This window comes from Filicampus tigris, chromosome 5 (assembly GCF_054856515.1).
Source record: "Filicampus tigris isolate MCC_2025a chromosome 5, RoL_Ftig_1.0, whole genome shotgun sequence".
In the NCBI taxonomy this organism is placed as follows: Eukaryota; Metazoa; Chordata; class Actinopteri; order Syngnathiformes; family Syngnathidae; genus Filicampus; species Filicampus tigris.
Genome location: NC_141221.1, coordinates 4190884 through 4210172, shown reverse-complemented (window position 1 = coordinate 4210172; position 19289 = coordinate 4190884). Strand labels below are relative to the sequence as shown.

At 43.0% G+C, this 19289-nt stretch overlaps 2 protein-coding genes across 3 annotated transcripts; one reads left to right on the top strand and one right to left on the bottom strand.

Moving 5' to 3' along the window:
- Positions 1–484: 484 nt before the first annotated feature.
- Positions 485–12836, top strand: cmya5 (cardiomyopathy associated 5). The gene is made up of 14 exons (XM_086030746.1): positions 485–801; positions 1324–1951; positions 2063–4630; positions 6311–6406; positions 6602–6820; positions 6918–6940; positions 7940–8064; positions 8148–8282; positions 9656–9802; positions 9873–10020; positions 10603–10736; positions 11260–11377; positions 11928–12104; positions 12184–12836. The coding sequence occupies exons 1-14, from the start codon at positions 683–685 to the stop codon at positions 12431–12433; spliced, it is 4887 nt and encodes a 1628-aa protein (XP_085886872.1). The 5' UTR covers positions 485–682; the 3' UTR covers positions 12434–12836.
- Positions 12837–13589: 753 nt separating this feature from the next.
- mtx3 (metaxin 3) lies at positions 13590–19200 on the bottom strand. Of its 2 annotated transcripts, XM_086032149.1 has the most exons (9): positions 19086–19200; positions 17434–17503; positions 17269–17345; positions 17112–17204; positions 16852–17034; positions 16680–16756; positions 15433–15590; positions 15121–15209; positions 13590–14953 (listed from the first exon to the last, which is right to left on the bottom strand). In XM_086032149.1, the coding sequence occupies exons 1-9, from the start codon at positions 19164–19166 to the stop codon at positions 14858–14860; spliced, it is 924 nt and encodes a 307-aa protein (XP_085888275.1). In that variant the 5' UTR covers positions 19167–19200; the 3' UTR covers positions 13590–14857. The 2 variants fall into 2 exon arrangements, with proteins under 2 accessions (XP_085888275.1, XP_085888276.1); XM_086032150.1 differs by lacking the exon at positions 15121–15209.
- Positions 19201–19289: the final 89 nt, after the last annotated feature.

Sequence of the window (19289 nt, the reverse complement as noted above, 5' to 3'; positions counted from 1 at the left end):
TGTCAAGTATGCTGCATTTTCAACTGATAAATGGCAACAGGTCTCTAACCCACTGCTCTACAAAGATCCAATCTAGATTGGAAATGGTCAAATTAACCTGATTTGATTTGCAGCATCCAACTGTATCCCCCCTACACACACAGAATTTGTTTAAATCAAATGAGACAAAGGTGTTTTATAGATCAAGCAGTTTTGTGAAGCTTTCAAACTCTTAAGGGGGAACATGACAAGTGTGTGTATGAGTGGCCCTCTTAAGCATTGCCAAGAACAGCAGGGGAGACGAGGGAGTACTGTTTCAGCACATGGCCTATATTTAACTTAGCAAAGGGGATTTTGATCTTAAAGTTGCATGACTCCCATTGCAAAACATCAGTACAGATTGATGTCCAAGGGTATGTTTGCCTACATAACCAATAACATTTTGTAAGAATGTAGTTCACGCATTCAAATCTTTGCACCTGACTCGATACCCAGTGAGATTGAGTGCTTTCCTTCCACATGCAATCTCTGCACACACCTCTTCATTCCCCACTGAGTCTATTTCCGTCCCGAGCTGAGTCAGATGGACCCCTCCCAACTTAGAATGACACGAACGGAACAAACCGACGCTCCTGGACTCAAGAGTAGATGAAAACAACAAGAAGCTCTTAAAGGGGGAAAAAAATACACTGAAGTACAAGGAATGATGGAGGAATGTGAAAGTTTGGACTCTGAGATGACGGAGCTGAAGGAGTTCCAGTTTGAGGCTTCAGATGTCATCAGCCACGACGATGAGGATGAGGTGGAGGAGTTACAAAACAGGTGCTTACACTCAACTAGATCGAATACAAACATGAATAACCTATAGATGAAATTTGCAAATTACTTGGTGACTAATTGTGTGCTGTTTGATTTTTTTTCACAATTTCCTTATTGTTAAAATTCAGTGGCTGGAGAGCATTATCCAGGTTGCATGAGGCGGAACTCCCGGTATTTAAGTAGTAAAATAAAATCTATTGTCCAGCTATAATATGAGCATGCAAGGAATGTATGCACTGATGGCAGCCCCACTCTGCCAATGCATTCTTACATTTATGCTTTTCATGCCGGGTGCTACACATATCCTTGCTCGCACTAAAGAAACCGATGTCGTTTTCGAAGACCTTCTCCTCTGACATGAATGATGTTTTGGAGTCGTTGAACATTTTATTCGGAACTTTTTCATTGCATCACTCTCAGTGGTCAGGGGTGGTCTTTTGGCAAATGTTGCTAAACCGAGTTTTACCTCTTCCATTGCACAGCACAAACATCTCCTCTCAAAAGCTACTACTTTTCCCTTTCCAGTCTACGGGAGGTTGTCCAGGACCAGTCTGTCAAACCCAGACTCCAGTGCCTGATGGTGGATCCATCATTCTCCATGGTGACTGTCCAGAGCGAGGACAGTGGTATTGTTTGGGAGACGGCCTCCAGTCGCTGTTCTACTCCTTGGGCCTCTGAGAGCAGCTCCATCTCTGAAGCCTGCGGCATGGAAGGGTCTGGAACCGCCGGGAAAGTTACCATCATCTTTGATGAGGACAAAGTAGTCCGTAGAAGAACAAGGTCGGGGAGGAGCAGCAGATTGAGGGACAGGCTAAACAGATCAAGGTCAGCCTCAGCTCTGGGAGTGGAGAGACCCGAGATGGCAGAGGTGTCGCTACCAAATGTCAAAGAGCAGCAGAACGGAACAGAGACACATTTGGAAGAATACAAAAACAAAGATCAGCAGTTGTTTAGTTTGATTTCAGAGGGGTATGAGATTCTTAATATCAGGGTACCATCCAAACTCCCCACAGTGGATGAAGAAGAGAGCACAGAACTAAAGGACAACTTGTCTTATCTTGACCGAACCTCTAAGATCAGATCTCGAATTCACCTCGAGACCGCACAGGGCCATGGCTCGCCGCAGGATGTGGAAATGCTAGAATGCAATAAGGTATTTATCAACACATATGATAATTACACTTTTTCATTTGTCCAGTTAAATTTTTATTTTTGGTGGTTCTTATCCTCTGAATTAATTTAATGATTTGTGATCAATCAACAGCCCTCAAAGGATGACACTGGGCCTTCAGTGGACACTGAAGTGAGACACACATCCATTCAGGAAGATGGCTCCAAAGTCATTGACTACTTTGAGAAGTTTACCCTGGTGGATGAGGTGGTTCCTGGACAAAAAGCTCACGACCTTCAAAAGGAGGTGGAAGAACCTGCGAAGGAATGCAAAGTGGAATTGATGCCTGCAAAGTTAGTCAAAGACAGCCCGTCAGAGTCAGAGGACTCGTTTGTCTTTGTGACAGACATTGAGATGGTTGGGGAACACCTGGATGAGGTCTTCTATGGAGAAAGCGCTCCTGTAAATGCAATTCAGCAAAAAGTGGACGAGGGGGTAGAAAAATCAAGACTGAGAAGAGAGAGCCAGAGATCCGTGAAAGAGAGCGGCTCAGTATTGTTCGGAAGTGAAGAAACCACCCTCACACCTATTTATATCTCCCCTGGACCTCCTAAGATCATTGACCCCATTCTGCTGGAAGAACCCACCGCTATGTCCTTCATGTACTCTGATCTGTATGAGGATGCTGTTGGTGAGAGGAGAAAAAGCGACGAGGAATACTCAGAGGCAGAGAGTGTGACATCTGAAAAATCATTCAAGAAATGTTTGTCGGATTCAGAGGAGGCAGACGGGTACCTGGAAAAGTTCATTTTGAAAGATGACACCCCCACAGTGGACCTTCCAGTTGACTCGGTGGAGGACAAGAAGGAAAAGAGGATGTTGTGGTCACAGAGTAAGTTTGAAATGACGGGATGTCTAACGAGAGCTGTGGAAGAGGAAGAAGACGACATCAGGACGGGGGACACAAAACAGGCAGTTAACACCAAAGTAGTAGAAGATTCAGCCACATCAAATTCTGAAGTGCAAGTTCCAGAAATGGAAAGAGTAGCGTTGTACCACTCTGAGGATAGTGAAGAGCGGGCTGTTACTGTGGATTCAATTCATGAGGACAGACCGCAGAAGGAAACGGTGCAATCTCAAGATGGAACTCCTGAGGGCTTTGCTGACGGACCTCAAACGTTTAACAGCTTAAAAGTAGAGGCAACAGATGAGCGCCAAACAAATGAACAAGTTAATTATCAAAGTATGAGTACAACCCAAGAGCAAACACATTCAGTGCAGGAAAAAGAACGTGAGCCACCTACTATTGCTGAGGTTCCTCAAACTAACATCAACCGTCAACAACAAGACACAGTAAGGGAAGCCCGTGAGAAGCCCGCAGCTGAGACTAAGATAGTGGCAGCTGTTGATCAGGACATCCAGGACGAGATCCCGGCAATAGAGGGAGAGAAGAAATGTTCGGTTGAAATTGAGACACAAGAAGAGAAGTTGCCATGTAAGAAAGGGGAGCTTGATCGTGAACAACCAGCAGCGGTTGAGATCTTCACTGACTGTGAGCCCGTGGTGCACGCAGTTGTGAAGGTCACCGAGAAGACAGCTGATGAAAAAGTGACGCAGACTAAGGTTCAGATTGATCTTCAGGAGGTAACAAGTATTCCTGAAACAGAAACCAGAGTGGATGTGTTGCCGCACAATGTTGCCGTAGATGAGTCGGCACATTTTGTACCCGATCAGGAGTTGGAGGTAAAGACCAAAATAGAAGAACAAGAGACAGATTCAGGTCAGACACAGCAGGAAATGATTGAACATACGATCCAGACACCTTCAAAAGGCAACAAGGCTGACAGCCAAAAGACTGAAATGGACGATAACTTGATTGTCTTTGTCCCCAAAGGCCAAGCTGTGGAGATGGACATAAACATGAGTCCATGCTCAGAGAAGATTACAAAAAGTAATACAGTGACTCTATCTGATCTCGACACCGAATATGAACATCTCACTACATCTGATCCTGACACCATGGAAACAATACCGACGCCTCAGCTGGAAGAAGAACCAGTTGGACATTTGGAAAAGTTGAACAGCATGCACACACCTGCCCCTTCAGTGGAAAAGGCAGGGACGGAAGAGACAAGGACAGAGAGCGACAAAGATGAAGGCCTTTTCTCACCTCTGAGGAGCTTTTCCCCACAGGACGATTTATCTCTGCCGCATGAGGAGGACCTGCAACCAGATACTGCAGATGAACAAGAAAAGAGAGAAATTGTCCCAGAAAGTGACCATATGAATGCCTACACAGGCCTGGAGATCGGTCCTTACAGAGAGACCGAGGAGGGAAAGAAAGCTCAACATCCGCCACCTGAAGATGTTCCCGAGGTGGCAAGTGATGATTACGAGATGATTGATGAACGGGACACCAGAGAGCTAGTAGAACCTGAAGTACGGGGAGATGTGGAGGAACCAGTACCAGTGTCTGTTGGGAAGACTGAGGTGGAGGAAGAGAAGAGGGATGTGTTTGGAGACAAAGATCTCATTGAGGCTGATTATGACATTATTGATGCTGAGGAGCAGCGGCAGGCCCAATTGGCTGCTGAGCTTCAGGGGATGGATTGGTTCTGTCTCACGTGTCAATGTTTGCTGTCTAAGGACGACTGTGATTCTGGGGACCATGATGATGGCCACCAGGTGCTTGAAGTGGACCAAGCCTTTGAGGACATCCGGGTAAGAAATCGTGGATAAAGTGCATGTAATCATTTGACAATTTTTAGGCAATTTTACTGTTGCTTTGTCGGGATTCCCTAATGATGAGTGTGCTCGTCCAGAATACCTCACTGTATTGATCAAAGTGTTGGGTAACATGGCATCACACATACCGTAAGTGAAAAGGGAAGAAAATATGGAGCTGCCCCCACTTTGAGAGCGTCCACTTTTTGGGCAAGACTTTGTACAATGTGTTGTTTGTGTTTGTGAGAATGCTGTCCGTTCATCTGGACACAATTTCTGTTCTGGTTATTCCAAATGTGGTTGATGGGGTTTGCTGCCAGGACTCTCAAGTTCTTGCTTGCCAAACTCATTCGAGCATGCCTTTATGGACACTGGAACAGAAAAGGGTGTGTGTTCCTCAAACTATTCTCACAAAATTAGAAGCCTAAATGTTTTGGTAGTAATGTTAAGTTTCGGGGGATCGATGAAGAGGTTTAGTCCCTGATTGACATATAATAAAAATACAGTAGACCTTAGTAGATATACTGTATTTATTAACTGTATATCAAAGGTTGACCATTACCAACTATGATTACTACATCATCCACGTAGTGTGTATATACCTACAAGAAAAAAAAAATACTATTACTGTTGTGTCTTTCACAACTTAATAACAGAGAGATTTCGTTTTCACAACAGAAATCACAAGGCGAATAACTACGCCTGGAAAAGTAGGTCCAAATACTACAATTACCAACACCACAATGTGACTATATTTAATTGAAATGTTCTGTTTTATGCTAATGGTGAGCTACATTTTGCTGTCTGATCTTGTTTGATACCATCATTACAATACAATGCTACCTGAAACAATGATACACTACCCTATTTTAAGCGATGTGATCCAATGCAAAGATGCACTATGCTACAGATTTCTATACTATACTGTACCATGTGTCACTACGCTACAGTGTCCTGTGCTGTGGTAGTCAATGACTTAGCAAAATGATGCTATGCTATACAATGATGCACTTAGCAACAGTATGCTATGCCATTTACACTCACGGCTCTCTTGTGCTTAGCTCGAAAGCAAACATTAAATAGCCATACATTTACAAGTGTCTGATTTTGTAGTTTATGTATAATGGGGATTAGCGAAACATTTGTCTTTCAGAGTTATGTTTTTTACTGAAAATCCTCATTTTCAGTAGCCACAAACATGAGCGGGTAGATAGACTGCCCTCGACATTATGATACGATGTGCATTCTTACTGCATAAAGGTTCATTTGTCCTTGTGTTGACTATTTGGGGTCATGGTGACATGAAGTTCTTAAGTGCGTTGTGAACTTTTCCACCCATGCAGGCAGCTGGCAGAATGCACGCATTCACATTGAACTGTTGTGATGTAATACTCTGCTTTGATCGCTGGCAAAGTGACGCCATCAAGTGGGCACCGATATGTGATCTGTTGACACGGGCGGGGCCAACAGACGGTCAAACGGTGTTTTTAATAGTGTCTTTTTACCTCCAATGACTCAATCAGTATGACATCTGCACATCCACTAACAACCAAGGGACTTTTTCTTGGCCAAATAACCGTGGAAAGAAAGCCATTTCCATATGCATGGAAATGAATGACTGAACATAAGTGTGACTCAAAGTGTGACTACGTGTTGAATGTCTGCCATATGTAACAGGAGCGACTGAGCGACTGGATCTCCGAGCTGCAGGGGAGGTCTGAGAACATCGAGGACCTGGTGTCTGAGCTGGAATTGGCCTACCACTCTGTGGAGGTATATACAGTATGTGAATATACTGCATGCCATCAGTGGGCAAAGTATGGCGTCCACAATAGGGGCCGCTTTGTTCTCTAATCCAGACCACCGTCCTGTCTGTGGCACGAGTTTAGCCAGCTCGGTTCGGTTAGAATAATGGTGTTTGCCGCTCGTGAGCTCGTATTGGCACGTGTGCGCTGCTCTGTCATCCAGCACCAGTGCGTTGAGAGCGAGGCAGCGATGCAGGCACAGAATGACGAGACGATGGCGTTGGTAATGGAGCAGTACAACGACATGTCCGTCAACATGGAGGAGGAGAAGAAGGCCAAGCTGGAGCAACTCTACGACCAGATTGTCTGCTTCCAGGAGAGCATCGACTCGGCCAAGGCCACCTTGGAGACCACGGCCAGAGAAGCTGAGACGGACGCTCGGGTAGATCCTCCGAAGGCTTCCGACTTTATCACTATTTACTTGCAATTTCCTATATTACTGATGTTTTCAACGTATCATCCATGTGTTTTCCCTTCAGACCCCCGAGGACATTCATGCAAGGTAGTATTCCTTCAATGTGATGCATATAGGAGTGTATTGTCCTCGAAAACACACTTGGCTGGCCACAATATTAGGGACATCGGCATAACATAAGAGCCAATGTAAGAGCTCAACTATCAAGTGCTCTTATCTCCAACACATCATCGGATAATCATTTTGCCCAATATATAAGCAAATGCATCTCGATAAAATATAGAATCCTGTGGATTTATATCAGGTGTTCAATTTCAAAAAGTGAAACAAGTATTCTTTAGATTCATTAAAACACTCAGTGAAATGATTACTTTTTTTTATCATGTTGATAACACTGGTCAACGGTAAATTTTAATCAGAGATAGCTTAATGTGTCCCTAAACATAGTTTGAATGCTGATTTAAAAAATAAATGGCTTTCCTTTTTTTTCCCTAGCATATCAGGTTTTGGAGATATTTTCAATTTTTTGTTTTTTAAGTTTGACCTGTAAAAGCTTGCCGAATACGGATTTGATCATGCTTTTGTAATTTATATTTATGACGTTTCAGGAAAAAAAAAATTAGAGCAGATCAGTGCATAAAAAATAAGTTTACTCGCCTTGCTGATATAAAATTGTGCTGACCATTTTAATTGTACTGTAGTTCATAGCTAATGAAAGCACAATTCACAATCTGAAGAAATTAGATTACATGTACATACAAAATGAAATTATTTTTTGAAATAAAAATAAATTAAAATAAAAAAACAAATAAATTAGGTATTAATTGGCCTTCTGAAAAGTATTTCCCATGTTTAATAATTTCACTTGAATTAAACTTCAAAAGTGAATGAACCTTTCTATGTTATTCTAATTTAGACGCACAAATGTGTCAGTAACATCGAATATTTGAAACACGCAGTATGATTCAATAAAGTTCTTAACCACACCACAACGTCAACCACAATAATAAAAACGTGCACAGATATAGTCTAGATCTTATTGTTCATTTCTCATTCAAGAAAAAGATCCAATTGTTGTGTGGTCAGGCTTAAGACAGCTTTGGAATCGACCATGTCCCTGGAATTGGGCTCCAAGGGATTGCTGGTGTTCGAGGATTACGCCAAAGGCAACGCCTCCAGCCCCCATCTTGCCCAACGAAAGGGAATTCCAGGTGTGCAGATGCATGTTGCGCACTGCACTGAGTCAACTTGGGTGGCGCCAGTGATTTTTTTTGTGTCCTGCTGTGCGCCACAGTCCCTCAGAGGCCCACGCTGGAGCGCCAGGAGGCAGGATCGGCTACCAGTGCCAGTGTCACCGTTTACTGGAGGGTCAACCCCGGGGACATCATTGACTGCTTCCAGGTCTACTGCATGGAGGAGCCACAAGGAGGTAGATATTATATGGAGCCACTTTGCTCAACTGGCCGCCCATTATTGTACACTAATGGAATATACAGTACGAGTACAGTACATTTGTACATTTGTTGACATTGCGCTATGAAAGGCCCTCTTGTAAGGCAGTGTCCTCACAAACTGGCATTTTAAACACAATTCGCTATTTCTAATGAAGTTTGGCGAAATCTTCATTGCAAACCAAACTGCACTGTAAAAAACAAACAAACTACAAAACAAGGACATTACTACTGTAAGAGATCTGCAAAGAGTTTAGGTGAAAACCTCATTAAGGGTAAATACTGATTCTATCCATAATTCTGTATTTAGTGTAGTCCACTTGGGGGTCCCGCATTATTGTGTTTGTCACAGTTCAACATGGGCCAAAAATGACATCTCTTTCTTATTTATGTATGTGTTTATTTGCAAAATACCATATCAATATGATCATATGACCCCAAAACAGGAAATGATTGTATGGGTGAGATGAGATCAAAAATCTCACTTTATCCTGTATTGTATTGCGCATACTGTACATATTACAAAAATAAATGATATGCCTTGTTGGTATACAATGAAAGTAAAGGAATTAAGAATTATATTAAACTTGGTTCATCAGATCTGTCCTGAGTTTCAATTTGAATTTGACTGAGATGTATGCAGCGTCATTCAAAAGAAACACTTTTATTTGATCTTGCCGCAGGCGGATCCATGAATATTGGCAAGTGGACACAAATGTCATCTTTTTGCTTCTAAACACCATCACAATGACTGTGAAATGAAATGAACAAGATGTGCTTTAACTGCGGACTTTCATCTTTAATGTGAGGGTATTTATAACCCAGTGCAGGTGAATGGTGGAGAAATTGCGGTACGACACTTTGCATATCTCCCACTTTTTAATGAAAAGTAATGGGACTAATAAACAATATAAAGCAAACTTTGACTTTTAAATTCTTGGTTGCAAAAAGATTTCTTTTTACCCCTGGTGTTTTTTTGTTTTTTTTCCCTTGCCCCCCGCCCTGTGGGGTTAAAATCGGTCCGTCGTTAATATCAGTCAAGTGTGGGCCTGTGAAGCCCTTTGAGACTCTTTTGTGATCAATACATTTCGTTTGACACGATCATATCGTCAGTTACAGCCTGTAAGTGTGGAAGGCATAAGCATCCCCGGATGCTGGATTTCATCCCTGGTGATGCTCTGCTAGGCCCTGACTTCTTCAGGGGCCATTTCCCCTTCAGTTTTTCTTCAGTTACGATATACGTACATACTGTATGTATCATTAGTTGGAGGAGGCCCAGAATAAAATACATGATGGTTGTCTCCAAGCATGCGGTTCTAGTACAATATAACTGGAGTTGTGTTGTCCACAGCTGTGTCCGAGGAGTACCGCGTGACCGTGAAGGAGAGTTATTGCGTCCTGGAAGAGCTGGAGCCTGATAAGTCTTACAAAGTGTGGGTGATGGCCGTCAACTACACAGGCTGCTCCCTGCCCAGCGAGAGGCTCGTCTTCACCACTGGTCGGTGCGCACCTTGACGCAATAAGTTGGCTCCGAAGCGGACCTTAAATATGAGGAGGACTTTTTACAGCTCCGTCAGTGCCAGTGATGGATAGCGAGCGCTGCACCGTCACGTGGGACTCGGCCACGCTTAGATGGAGCCCAGCAAAACAGAGTCGTGGACAGAGTTACATCCTGGAATACTGCCGCCAGTACGAGCTGGAAGGAGACGGGCTTAGGTGGGCCGTGTTAAAGATTTCAGACCAGATATTTACCAAATGACAAAGTCTTTAAGAGGGAGTCAACCCAAATCTCTTCTGGGGGGGGGGGGGGGGTCGTCCATTTTGTCTTCTGTCGACCGAAAATGACATCACAACTGCTCACAACGACCAATCACGACTGACCTGTTTTCTGAATCTGAGCCGTGACAGAAGACAAAATGGCCGCCCCCGGAGATGGCTAAAAACAAGTGGATTAACACTTATTCCACAAACGCAATATTTATCAGAATGCCTTGTTTCAACTCGCGGGCTTGCCTAGAACATATTCTTGGAAAAAAAAAAAAATGTTTGCGTTGACTTCCACTTTGAGACCCCATCATGATTTCATTTGTTGAGCAATATCTTCCCAAAATGGAATGAAACTCTTAATCAATATAATTGCTTATGGCTCTCTCTCTGCCGCTTTTGTCAAAAAGAGTGCTGCGAAAAGGTCAATAAAAGCGACAAAGCTTGTGGCGGCCGAAGGTTTTTTTGCACAGTACTGTTAAGTGTATGCGTGCACATACTCTTATTCATATTGTGTCTTTGCTCTTCTTCTAGATCAATCGCGGGTATAAAAAGCTGCGAACAAGGAGTTCTGCTGCAGCCCAATGAGAATTATCTGTTTTACATCAAAGCGGTGAATGAAGCTGGAGCCAGTGAACAAAGCGAGGCTGCTCTCATTTCAACCAAAGGTTCCAAAACATGTCCTTGTACTTTGCACATGTGGCACATTGCACTAGGTCTGAACAATTTTGAAAAATGATCTGATTATGATCCCCCGCTTCCCCAACACCCTCAATATATACAAGAACTCTGGGCAAAATTTCAGGGGTCACGTTTGATTTTTAAAACGGACAGCCAAGTTGTTCGTAGTTGTGGTTAAAAAAAAAAAATATATTTTTGTTATTATTTATATTTGAATGTTTGAAATGAACCAATTTAAAACACATCTGAATAGATTTATGTCACCAATTTTAGGAAAGAAAATGCTGAATGAATGCAACGAATATTAGAGGACTTTTAATTACAAGAACAATAATAATTACAAATCAGATTTGTATAAGCGCTTTCCATCCATTATGGATTAAAGAACATAGGGGGAGGCCCGTATATGACCATATGGTACTTTCCATTAGCCCTGTGCAAGTGTACCTAAAGAGGTGTCCTAACAGTGTATTTCATTTTTTTTAAATGTAACTATTTGACTGTTTTCAGGAACTAGGTTTCACCTGCTGAAAGCTTCGTCTCATCCTGCTCTGGAGCTGTCAGAAGACCAAACCACAGTTTACCTCTCCCATGATGCTCATAAACACCTATCATCCACAGAAAAACAGTAAGTATTGCATTTATGTTGAAGTTTAAAGTAAAAAAGGTGTTAAATTTGGACTTCAACCTACTGTATGTTTTTCTGAAAAGATGCTCAAAATTGTCCTACACAAACCATCATGTCTTATACAAGACAAAAGCACATTTCGTTAGGCTTTATCTCAGTCACCATCTTAAAGATTAACAGCATGAGCATGTTACGCTTTTACAGTTGTTTTTTTTTCCCTCCAGTGATGGAAATGGTAAAGTATGACAACCAAAGAAATGAACTCATCTGAATGCTCAGCACAATATGAGCTAAATAATTAACCGAATCTCAATTCCATACACAATTCATCATTTATTGACAAAATAACTCAATCAAAAAAGGCCCCAAAGGAAGGCCAATAAAGACATGTTTGCATGTGTTTGGTGTTGAAAATATCAGTAACCTCTGACCACATTCTTCCCTGAAGAGTCGAAGCTTTCACTTTGCCATCGTTTTCTTCTGTTTTCACTTCCTGCCCGTTTGTCCATATAGACAACATCCATGCATGCGTTGTATTTTCTATTTTCAGGGCCCCATCCATCCTAGGTGAGCTATTACCAGCGAGGGGCCAACACTACTGGGAGACCTCGGTGTCAGGATGTGCATCTTACAGGCTTGGAGTAGCGTATAGCTTAGCTCGAAGAAAGTGCTCACTGGGGGAAAACAAGCTTTCATGGTGTTTACAGTGCATCCCGTCACCATCTGGGTAGGTTGGAATTCCAACATCTGTCCTTATTGTAGACCGAAATTGTCTTAAGAGTCTGTTCGTGGTTGGGTTCGTGTAGTTGCAGGTACCAGATGCTCCACGGCGCCACTCAGTCCAGCGTCTTTGTGATAGACTCGCCCGAGCGGGTGGGCACGCTCCTGGACTATCAGCGGGGTCGATTGCACTTCTACAATGCCCTAACGGGCCAGTCGTTGGGGTCTTTCAAGCACAACTTTACCGGGCCGTGCCACCCTGTTCTGGCTCTGGACACGCCGGGTCGACTGGAGGTGGCTATGGCGCCGGAGGTGCCAGAGTTTGCCCATGGTTGAAGGGGTTGTTGATCACGATGACGTTCGCTGTCGTGCTGTTAAAGTCAAAATGCCGTACACTCGCGGGACTTGGTTGAATCCATCCTCCTTGTAAAAATGTTATAAAATTGTAAATATGAAATATCTAGATGACAAATTAAGCAGGATATGAGAAGCAACTGGACTGAGATGACGTTGTTTTCTTGTTTGCTGTAAACTTTAAACAGCATGTAAGTTTTGTACTGTTTTTTTTAAATTGTCCATTTTCCTCCAACTTCATGACAAACCTTAACTTCTAATGTTAGAAAACGATTCATTTAAATCCTCTTTTCGTCCTAGTTCAATCTACCAATTAATTGTACTGCAGCACTTTGTTTCTTAATGTGAATATGCCTGTTTTTGTATGAAGATTTTTGTAAACAGACGCGATTGTGTGTGTTTTTGTTTCTGTGTTGTTTCCATTCTCTTTTCTTTCTTTATTGGAAACAGATATTGTTGAGACGAATGAACATGATTATTTTTTTCTATTTGCTCAGCTTGAGTTTTGATTCAGTCCACATTACCAAGTTTCATCAGTAGATGGCCCCAGTATATACAGTAGTGGAATTTTAGTGCCTATCAATACTAGATTAATTCTGCTTTGTCATGCAAAGCAGCCACGTCCCCTTGCGCTACTCAGCTATACGTATGGCACCAAAACAAGGCTGACGTCAGTAAACTCAAAAGGGATCCCACCATAGGCCATTTGGATACCTCAAATATAATTTGACAAGTAGCATTTAACGTGCTTGGTTGTAATTGGCGGGAGCAGGGAACATACACTTCTTGTTGTTTTGGGTAATGCTTTGTTCACACACTCGCTAAATAAGCAAGCCAAGACTCGGCGGGAGTCTCTCATGTCCGCAATAACCGGAACACTGTCTGATGTTGGCCTGGCATCATTTCCTCTCAATTAGTCTCGCTTGTTTTCCATAGCCAAAGGCCATGCGCAAACAAAGCGCATTCTATGCTCCAAACAAGTAAACAGACTAGCTCACTATCAAAGGTACGTCGAGCCAAAGCTAACCATGGTTTAATCTGGCCACCACTCCGTTGGAAGCAGATCTTAGTTTGTAATGAGTGAAATCAAAGTTTGCCATGCAAAACAGGAAGTGATTATATTTTTTAAAAAAAAACACATTGTTATTGTTCTTTATTCATCTTTCATTTGAAGCTGTTACCCTTCGCTCAAAGTGCATTAGCAAAAATTGCAGATGTCATTTTGGACCAACGAAAATGAAGGAAACAATGAAGGCACGCGAGCAAGTGTAAGAGTACAATGGTGATCATTTTTCTAATTGTTAAATATCGATACACAAAGGCTGAAACACAGACGATGGTACCGCATGAATTTGATAATGCAATCCAATGCTCTCGATAAACATTACAAAAATAAAGACAAGGAGAAAAACACAATTCAAAGGCAACCAACAATTGACACATTTAAAATTTGGATTTGAGCTCAAAAAGAATGTCAGTTACATAATGCAGGAACAGCGATGATTGACATCAAAACATGTAGCACAAATGTTAGCGCCACTGCTTCACAGCAAGAAGGTCCCTGGTTAGATTCCAGCATGGACACTCTTAACTGACTTTTGTGTCCTTTCAGTGCGGAGTTTTGTCTTCTGGCCCGGACACAAGGATGGGTTCAATGCACAAAACACGCTTCCCCGTATGTATAATGTACAACAAATAAAGTACCTATACACGTAGACAGGTTTTGGATCATCATACTAGGCAAAAAGTATGGATGAAACCCACACGGCACCTCCGTCCCATCCATGTTACAGTAGTAGGTTTATACAGCGTCTAAGGCCTTTTCATCCCCACAGTGAACCAAGCAAACAAGCGGCCGAGCCCTGTACGAGCAAATTGCATTCGTTTCATTTTTACCTTCTATTTACAATTGTACAAGCATCACAAAATTGGTTTGCATGCATAAAGGACAGGAAATGTCCCCTGCCCCCCAGACACCCCCCGGTCGAAAAGCCTTCGTGAAATGACAGTTGTAGGGTCAAACAAATTCATTCCATTTCCCTTATGGAAAAATAAAATGCAAAAGCAGCACCACTTAAACTGCAGGACTTTTTCTTTTCCTTTTGCCTTTCATTTTCACGTTGCATTTTTTCCCATGTAGTGCCAGTTCATTATTCCATTCCATTATTAACCTCCATCATGCGTGCAGTTTTTTTTTTTTTTTTAAGACCTGATGTCAGACTTTCTTCTCTTTCTCATTAACATCGTTGAAAGACATTATCACTGCTAGCAAATTGGCTTTTTCGTTTTTTATAGACGCGGTCAGTTTACACCGTGGTTAACTTTGACGACGGTCAGTAAGTCTCATCTACAATGTGGTCTTCCCTCCGTCCATAAGGCAGGATCATGGGCAAGGTGGGGGAGGGGTTAGGCAGGTGATGAGCTCTTTTCCATGACCGGACTGGGTTTGGGGTGCGGCCGGTGAGGTTTGTGCTGAGGGCTGCTGCGAAGGTTGTCATCCATCTGGGAGCAAAAACGCAATATGCGGACATTTTCATGCTCCAACTCCTGCACTGGATATCACTCGATTACGGTACTAAGGTGTACCTAATGTTGTTGCCGGTGTGCATCTTTAAAGTGCTGTGACAATTGACAGCCATGCAAAGAAGAGAAAAGAAAAGCAGAAGCACCTTTTCTATCAAGTTGGACTCTTTGTTTACAAGCTGAGTTAGTTTTTGGAGGTTGGCATCCATTGTTTCCTCAACAAATGGGGGAAGACCTGGAAAAAAAAGGGACACCCGTGGAAAAAGAACAGAGCTGGACAAGCTTTAGTGGAACAGGAAAAAAAAAAAGAGTTAACCCCGAAAAAGCCATCACGCACGAAGTAAAATAAATGAGTCAGAAATGGCCGAGGATGTTAGTTGTTCCGTGCTTAAAAGATATATTTGTACTTGTTGATACTGAGTGGGACTTTTTCTCTCGTGTCTGTGTGCTCAACTTACACGGGTGGGGAGAGCTGAAGTAGTCTGCCAGAATGTTGTCGCAGAAGTGTGTGAGGTTGTCCAGCTTTCTGAGGTGGCTCTGCAGGGGGCTGTTAGGGAGGTGCGCCTTGTGGAGAGGAGCCACAAACCCAAACACGAAAGCATCCAGGCTGGTGGGCCTAAAAATCACAAGTTACAAATACACTCATGTGCATTGCAGAAAAGTGAGAAACTCCATTTTACTACAAACCAAACCGTCCAGCAGCGTCAATACGGTTTGCCATGACATACAAAAAATAATCAAAATAAAATAAAAAAAATCAAACAGTAGTAGGGGTTTGCGAACGGTCTTGTCTGACTCTTTAAAAAATGAAAGTCTGCCCTCTAGTGGACATCCACTTCACTGACGAGGGGGAAAAATAACACTGAAAGCTATGATCCCCAAGTGAAAGACGTTGGTCCTCCTAAAATAACATTGCCTTATTTTGCAATGATTATTTTTATTGCGAAATAACGCAATAAAATGTGAAAACGTGCAACAAAACCCAATATTATTGCATTATTACGCAATCTTAAATATTCTCGTGATGTCCCCTGGCTTGCTCCGCGTTATCATCGTCATCATCATCTTCTTCATCTTCACATCGGACAGTAGTTGCTGGCAGCTAACAAGCTGTCTTAACAGATGAAAACAATTCAATCCGCTCATGATACTCCCAGCCGGTAAGTGGATGTGCATAGGAAATTAGCCAGATAATGAGCTTGAAATAATGTCATGCACATTTTTTTTTTTTTTTTGGGCGGACTGACGGAATGTAAAGACGAAAGCGCTTTAATAAAAGGATGAGGACGGACGGGGTCGGAGGATGATAATTTTTAGGAATATGGACGCGGATGGAGGACGGACCGGCAAAAAAGGGTCAAATGCCCAGCTCTGCCTATCGTGATACGTTGAGTGTGATACGATTCAAAGATGGTTTGATTTTCACTTGGAATAATTTGATTCGGTGCGATGCACTTGGGATTACGATTAGATTCGATCTGCTCACCCAAGTTCACCTCCAAGTTGCCCTCTTGGAGGTGCAGCTCATGAACGAGCCTAAACTCCCGCGGATCCCGCCACGTCTGATCCGGACAAACCCATACCCTCTTTTGAGCTGCTGCTCGGCTCTTGCCTTCCTCGCTTTTTTATTAAAAGCGGAGCTACGGCTTTGAAACTGTGACGGATGCATTGTGTTGTTGAAGCTGCATCCTACTTTTATACGTACAAGTTGCCAAAGAAGTAGTTTGCTGCTCCCAGCCTGTAGGAGAGAAGATTCAGGCACTCCTTGGCGTCACTGTACAGCTGACAGTGAGAAAAGAACAGTGACGACAAGACCAATGTATTAATTTATTGACTGATTGATTGATTTTTAGCCAATTTTAGCCACCTGTGTTTACCTTTCCTTCCACCTCGGTGAGTCTGCATAACGGCGCCTCCCCTTTGGTCAGCAGGATGCGGGAGCGGACACTGTTGGCATGACGACTGGGCACGAGGAAATTAAGGGGGAACGGCGAACGGGAGGCGAACCACGGCCGTGTCAGATTAGCGTAGTTGTCTGCATCCAACCAGAAAGTGTGCAACTATGATGTGAAGGGCAAAGAATCAGTCGTCACATTATACTTTGATCAGTGAATGGATTTCTGAGGGGTCTTGATACCAATGCAGGTTGCAGTTTCTCCTCGAGGAGAGCAATGTATGCCATGGTGTCAGCTCCTTGCCGGGCGCTCAGCTCGTAGTCTGCATTAAACCTCTGGAAACAACACAAAGGGGGTCAGGTTCACATAGTTTAGCACGCACAAGGCATACACTAATACCTGCTTTCTCAGGAAGTTGAGAATCTGTGAGGGTTCTTTCACTGAAGTGTCACCACACACCAGCTCGGGCACTGTTGCTGTTAAAACGAGGGGCAGGGGGGGGAGATATCTGGCACTTTTCAAACCTTCAACACAAACCCTGGTAATAATTCTGCCTCTACCCACCTGTCAGAGTTTTCCAAGTCCAGTCTATTGGAGAAATGTTCACTTTGGCCCCAGAAAACTTGGCATATGCCTGAAAGAAAAAAACAACAACGGCTGAGTTAACAAAGATGGTGGGACAAGTCAGCCACGCAAGAACTGGGCAAAGATTTTGGCTAAAGCCCCCACATACGTTTCTATGACGATAAAGGGGGCATTTGTCAATCTTATCATCAGGACTCAAGATGGTGATCCTTTGCAAATTTCTCATGACCATGACTACATGAACACCAGCTTTTCTGCATTCATTTTGGCAGCAGAAAGACTCCATAACACTTTGCTTGTTAGCCACATGTGCACATGTAACCAATAGTTAAATCAAATAGTTAAATACTTCTTTAAAATACTACAGTACCTTTATTTGTTTATTTATTTATTTATTTATTTATTTGTTTGTTTCTTCATACGCAGATTCAGTTCTGCCCAAGACTCCATCTTATTAAAATATCCTTGTTTGATTGGAATTTAATGATTATCACGAAAAGAGCGTTAACGTATGGTACTAGCAATTTAATAAGGCAACTTTCAGCAGACATAATGCAACAAATGAATGTAATACGGTAAACTGGAGTGAAATCAGCAAACATCAGTTCGAACTACACTAATCAGTCTGTTTAATCTGCTGATTTTTATGCATGTTATGGTAGAGCATAACGTTTAATTATTACACTAATTACATCCATCCATCCATCCATTATCTGTACCGCTTCTCCTCACAAGGGTCGCGGGGCGTGCTGGAGCCTATCCCAGCTGTCTTTGGGCAGTAGGCGGGGGACACCCTGAACTGGTTGCCAGCCAATCGCAGGGCACACAGAGACAAACATCCGCACTCACAATCACACCTAGGGGCAATTTAGAGTATCCAATCAACTTACCATGCATGTTTTTGGAATGTGGGAGGAAACCGGAGTGCCCGGAGAAAACCCACGCAGGCACGGGGAGAACATGCAAACTCCACACAGGGAGGCCGGAGCCGGGATCGAACCCGCGACCTCTGAACTGTGAGGCGGACGTGCTAACCAGTCGACCACCGTGCCGCCCACTAATTACATCAATACGTTAAAATTTAAATAAATAAATATTATATGCTTATATAAATTCGTATAGCATTAATATCACAGGTCTAAATGCTGGCTAAAATCCGAGAAGAACTAGTTGTGGCAAATATGTGAAGGCGGGCAGGAAGGAGTCACCTTGTTGAGAAAAGACCTCATTTACAACAAGTCAACTACAACAGGAAAGGTGCTTAACAGGTTTACATTACATTTAAGTCTACTGTTGATCGCAAACAAACACTGACAGATGTAACTTTTACCAATTTTACTCTGTACTGACCTTGAAGAAACACATTTTGTTCGACATGACTGACAAACGGCCACAAAGCTCAACGAAGAATAATAACATTCACTCATATTAACATGTTCCATTTGTGCATACTTGTCATGACTTGTTTATTAACAACGCTCTGGTCTATGCCGCAGATAACAAGCGCAGCGGACCGACCAGGTTAGCATAGAAGCTAACCGGAGAGGAGGCAGCAAAGGAGCAAAATAGGGCAACGGGGGAAAAGTGACGCACGTAACGACCTTGTTCATGCAAACAAATGTGAAAGTTACCAGGACGACGAGCGACTCGTTGTGGACCGACGGTAGACCCCAGTCGCCCCCCCAGCATCGCAGCTCCATGGCAGCTGCCATGTTTGCTCCGAGGAAGGAGGTCGCTGACGTCACGTTGGAGCCATAACGTCAGCGCTAGCCTGGCTGACGTCACTTTCCTGTAACCACCTATCCAGATGTGGAACGCTCTCTTTCACCACATTA

What these genes read in the sequence shown, in the direction of transcription:
- mtx3 (XM_086032149.1), bottom strand. Translation starts at nt 19,166, where the DNA reads ATGGCAGCTGCCATGGAGCTGCGATGCTGGGGGGGCGACTGGGGTCTA. An exon ending in ACGAGTCGCTCGTCGTCCTG is followed by an intron (nt 17,504 to 19,085) that starts GTAACTTTCACA and finishes TTTTTCTTTCAG; the next exon opens with GCATATGCCAAGTTTTCTGG. An exon ending in AGAAACTGCAACCTGCATTG is followed by an intron (nt 17,035 to 17,111) that starts GTATCAAGACCC and finishes TTCACATCATAG; the next exon opens with TTGCACACTTTCTGGTTGGA.
- cmya5 (XM_086030746.1), top strand. Translation starts at nt 683, where the DNA reads ATGATGGAGGAATGTGAAAGTTTGGACTCTGAGATGACGGAGCTGAAG. An exon ending in TGGCCTACCACTCTGTGGAG is followed by an intron (nt 6,407 to 6,601) that starts GTATATACAGTA and finishes TCTGTCATCCAG; the next exon opens with CACCAGTGCGTTGAGAGCGA. An exon ending in AAGCTGAGACGGACGCTCGG is followed by an intron (nt 6,821 to 6,917) that starts GTAGATCCTCCG and finishes TTTTCCCTTCAG; the next exon opens with ACCCCCGAGGACATTCATGC.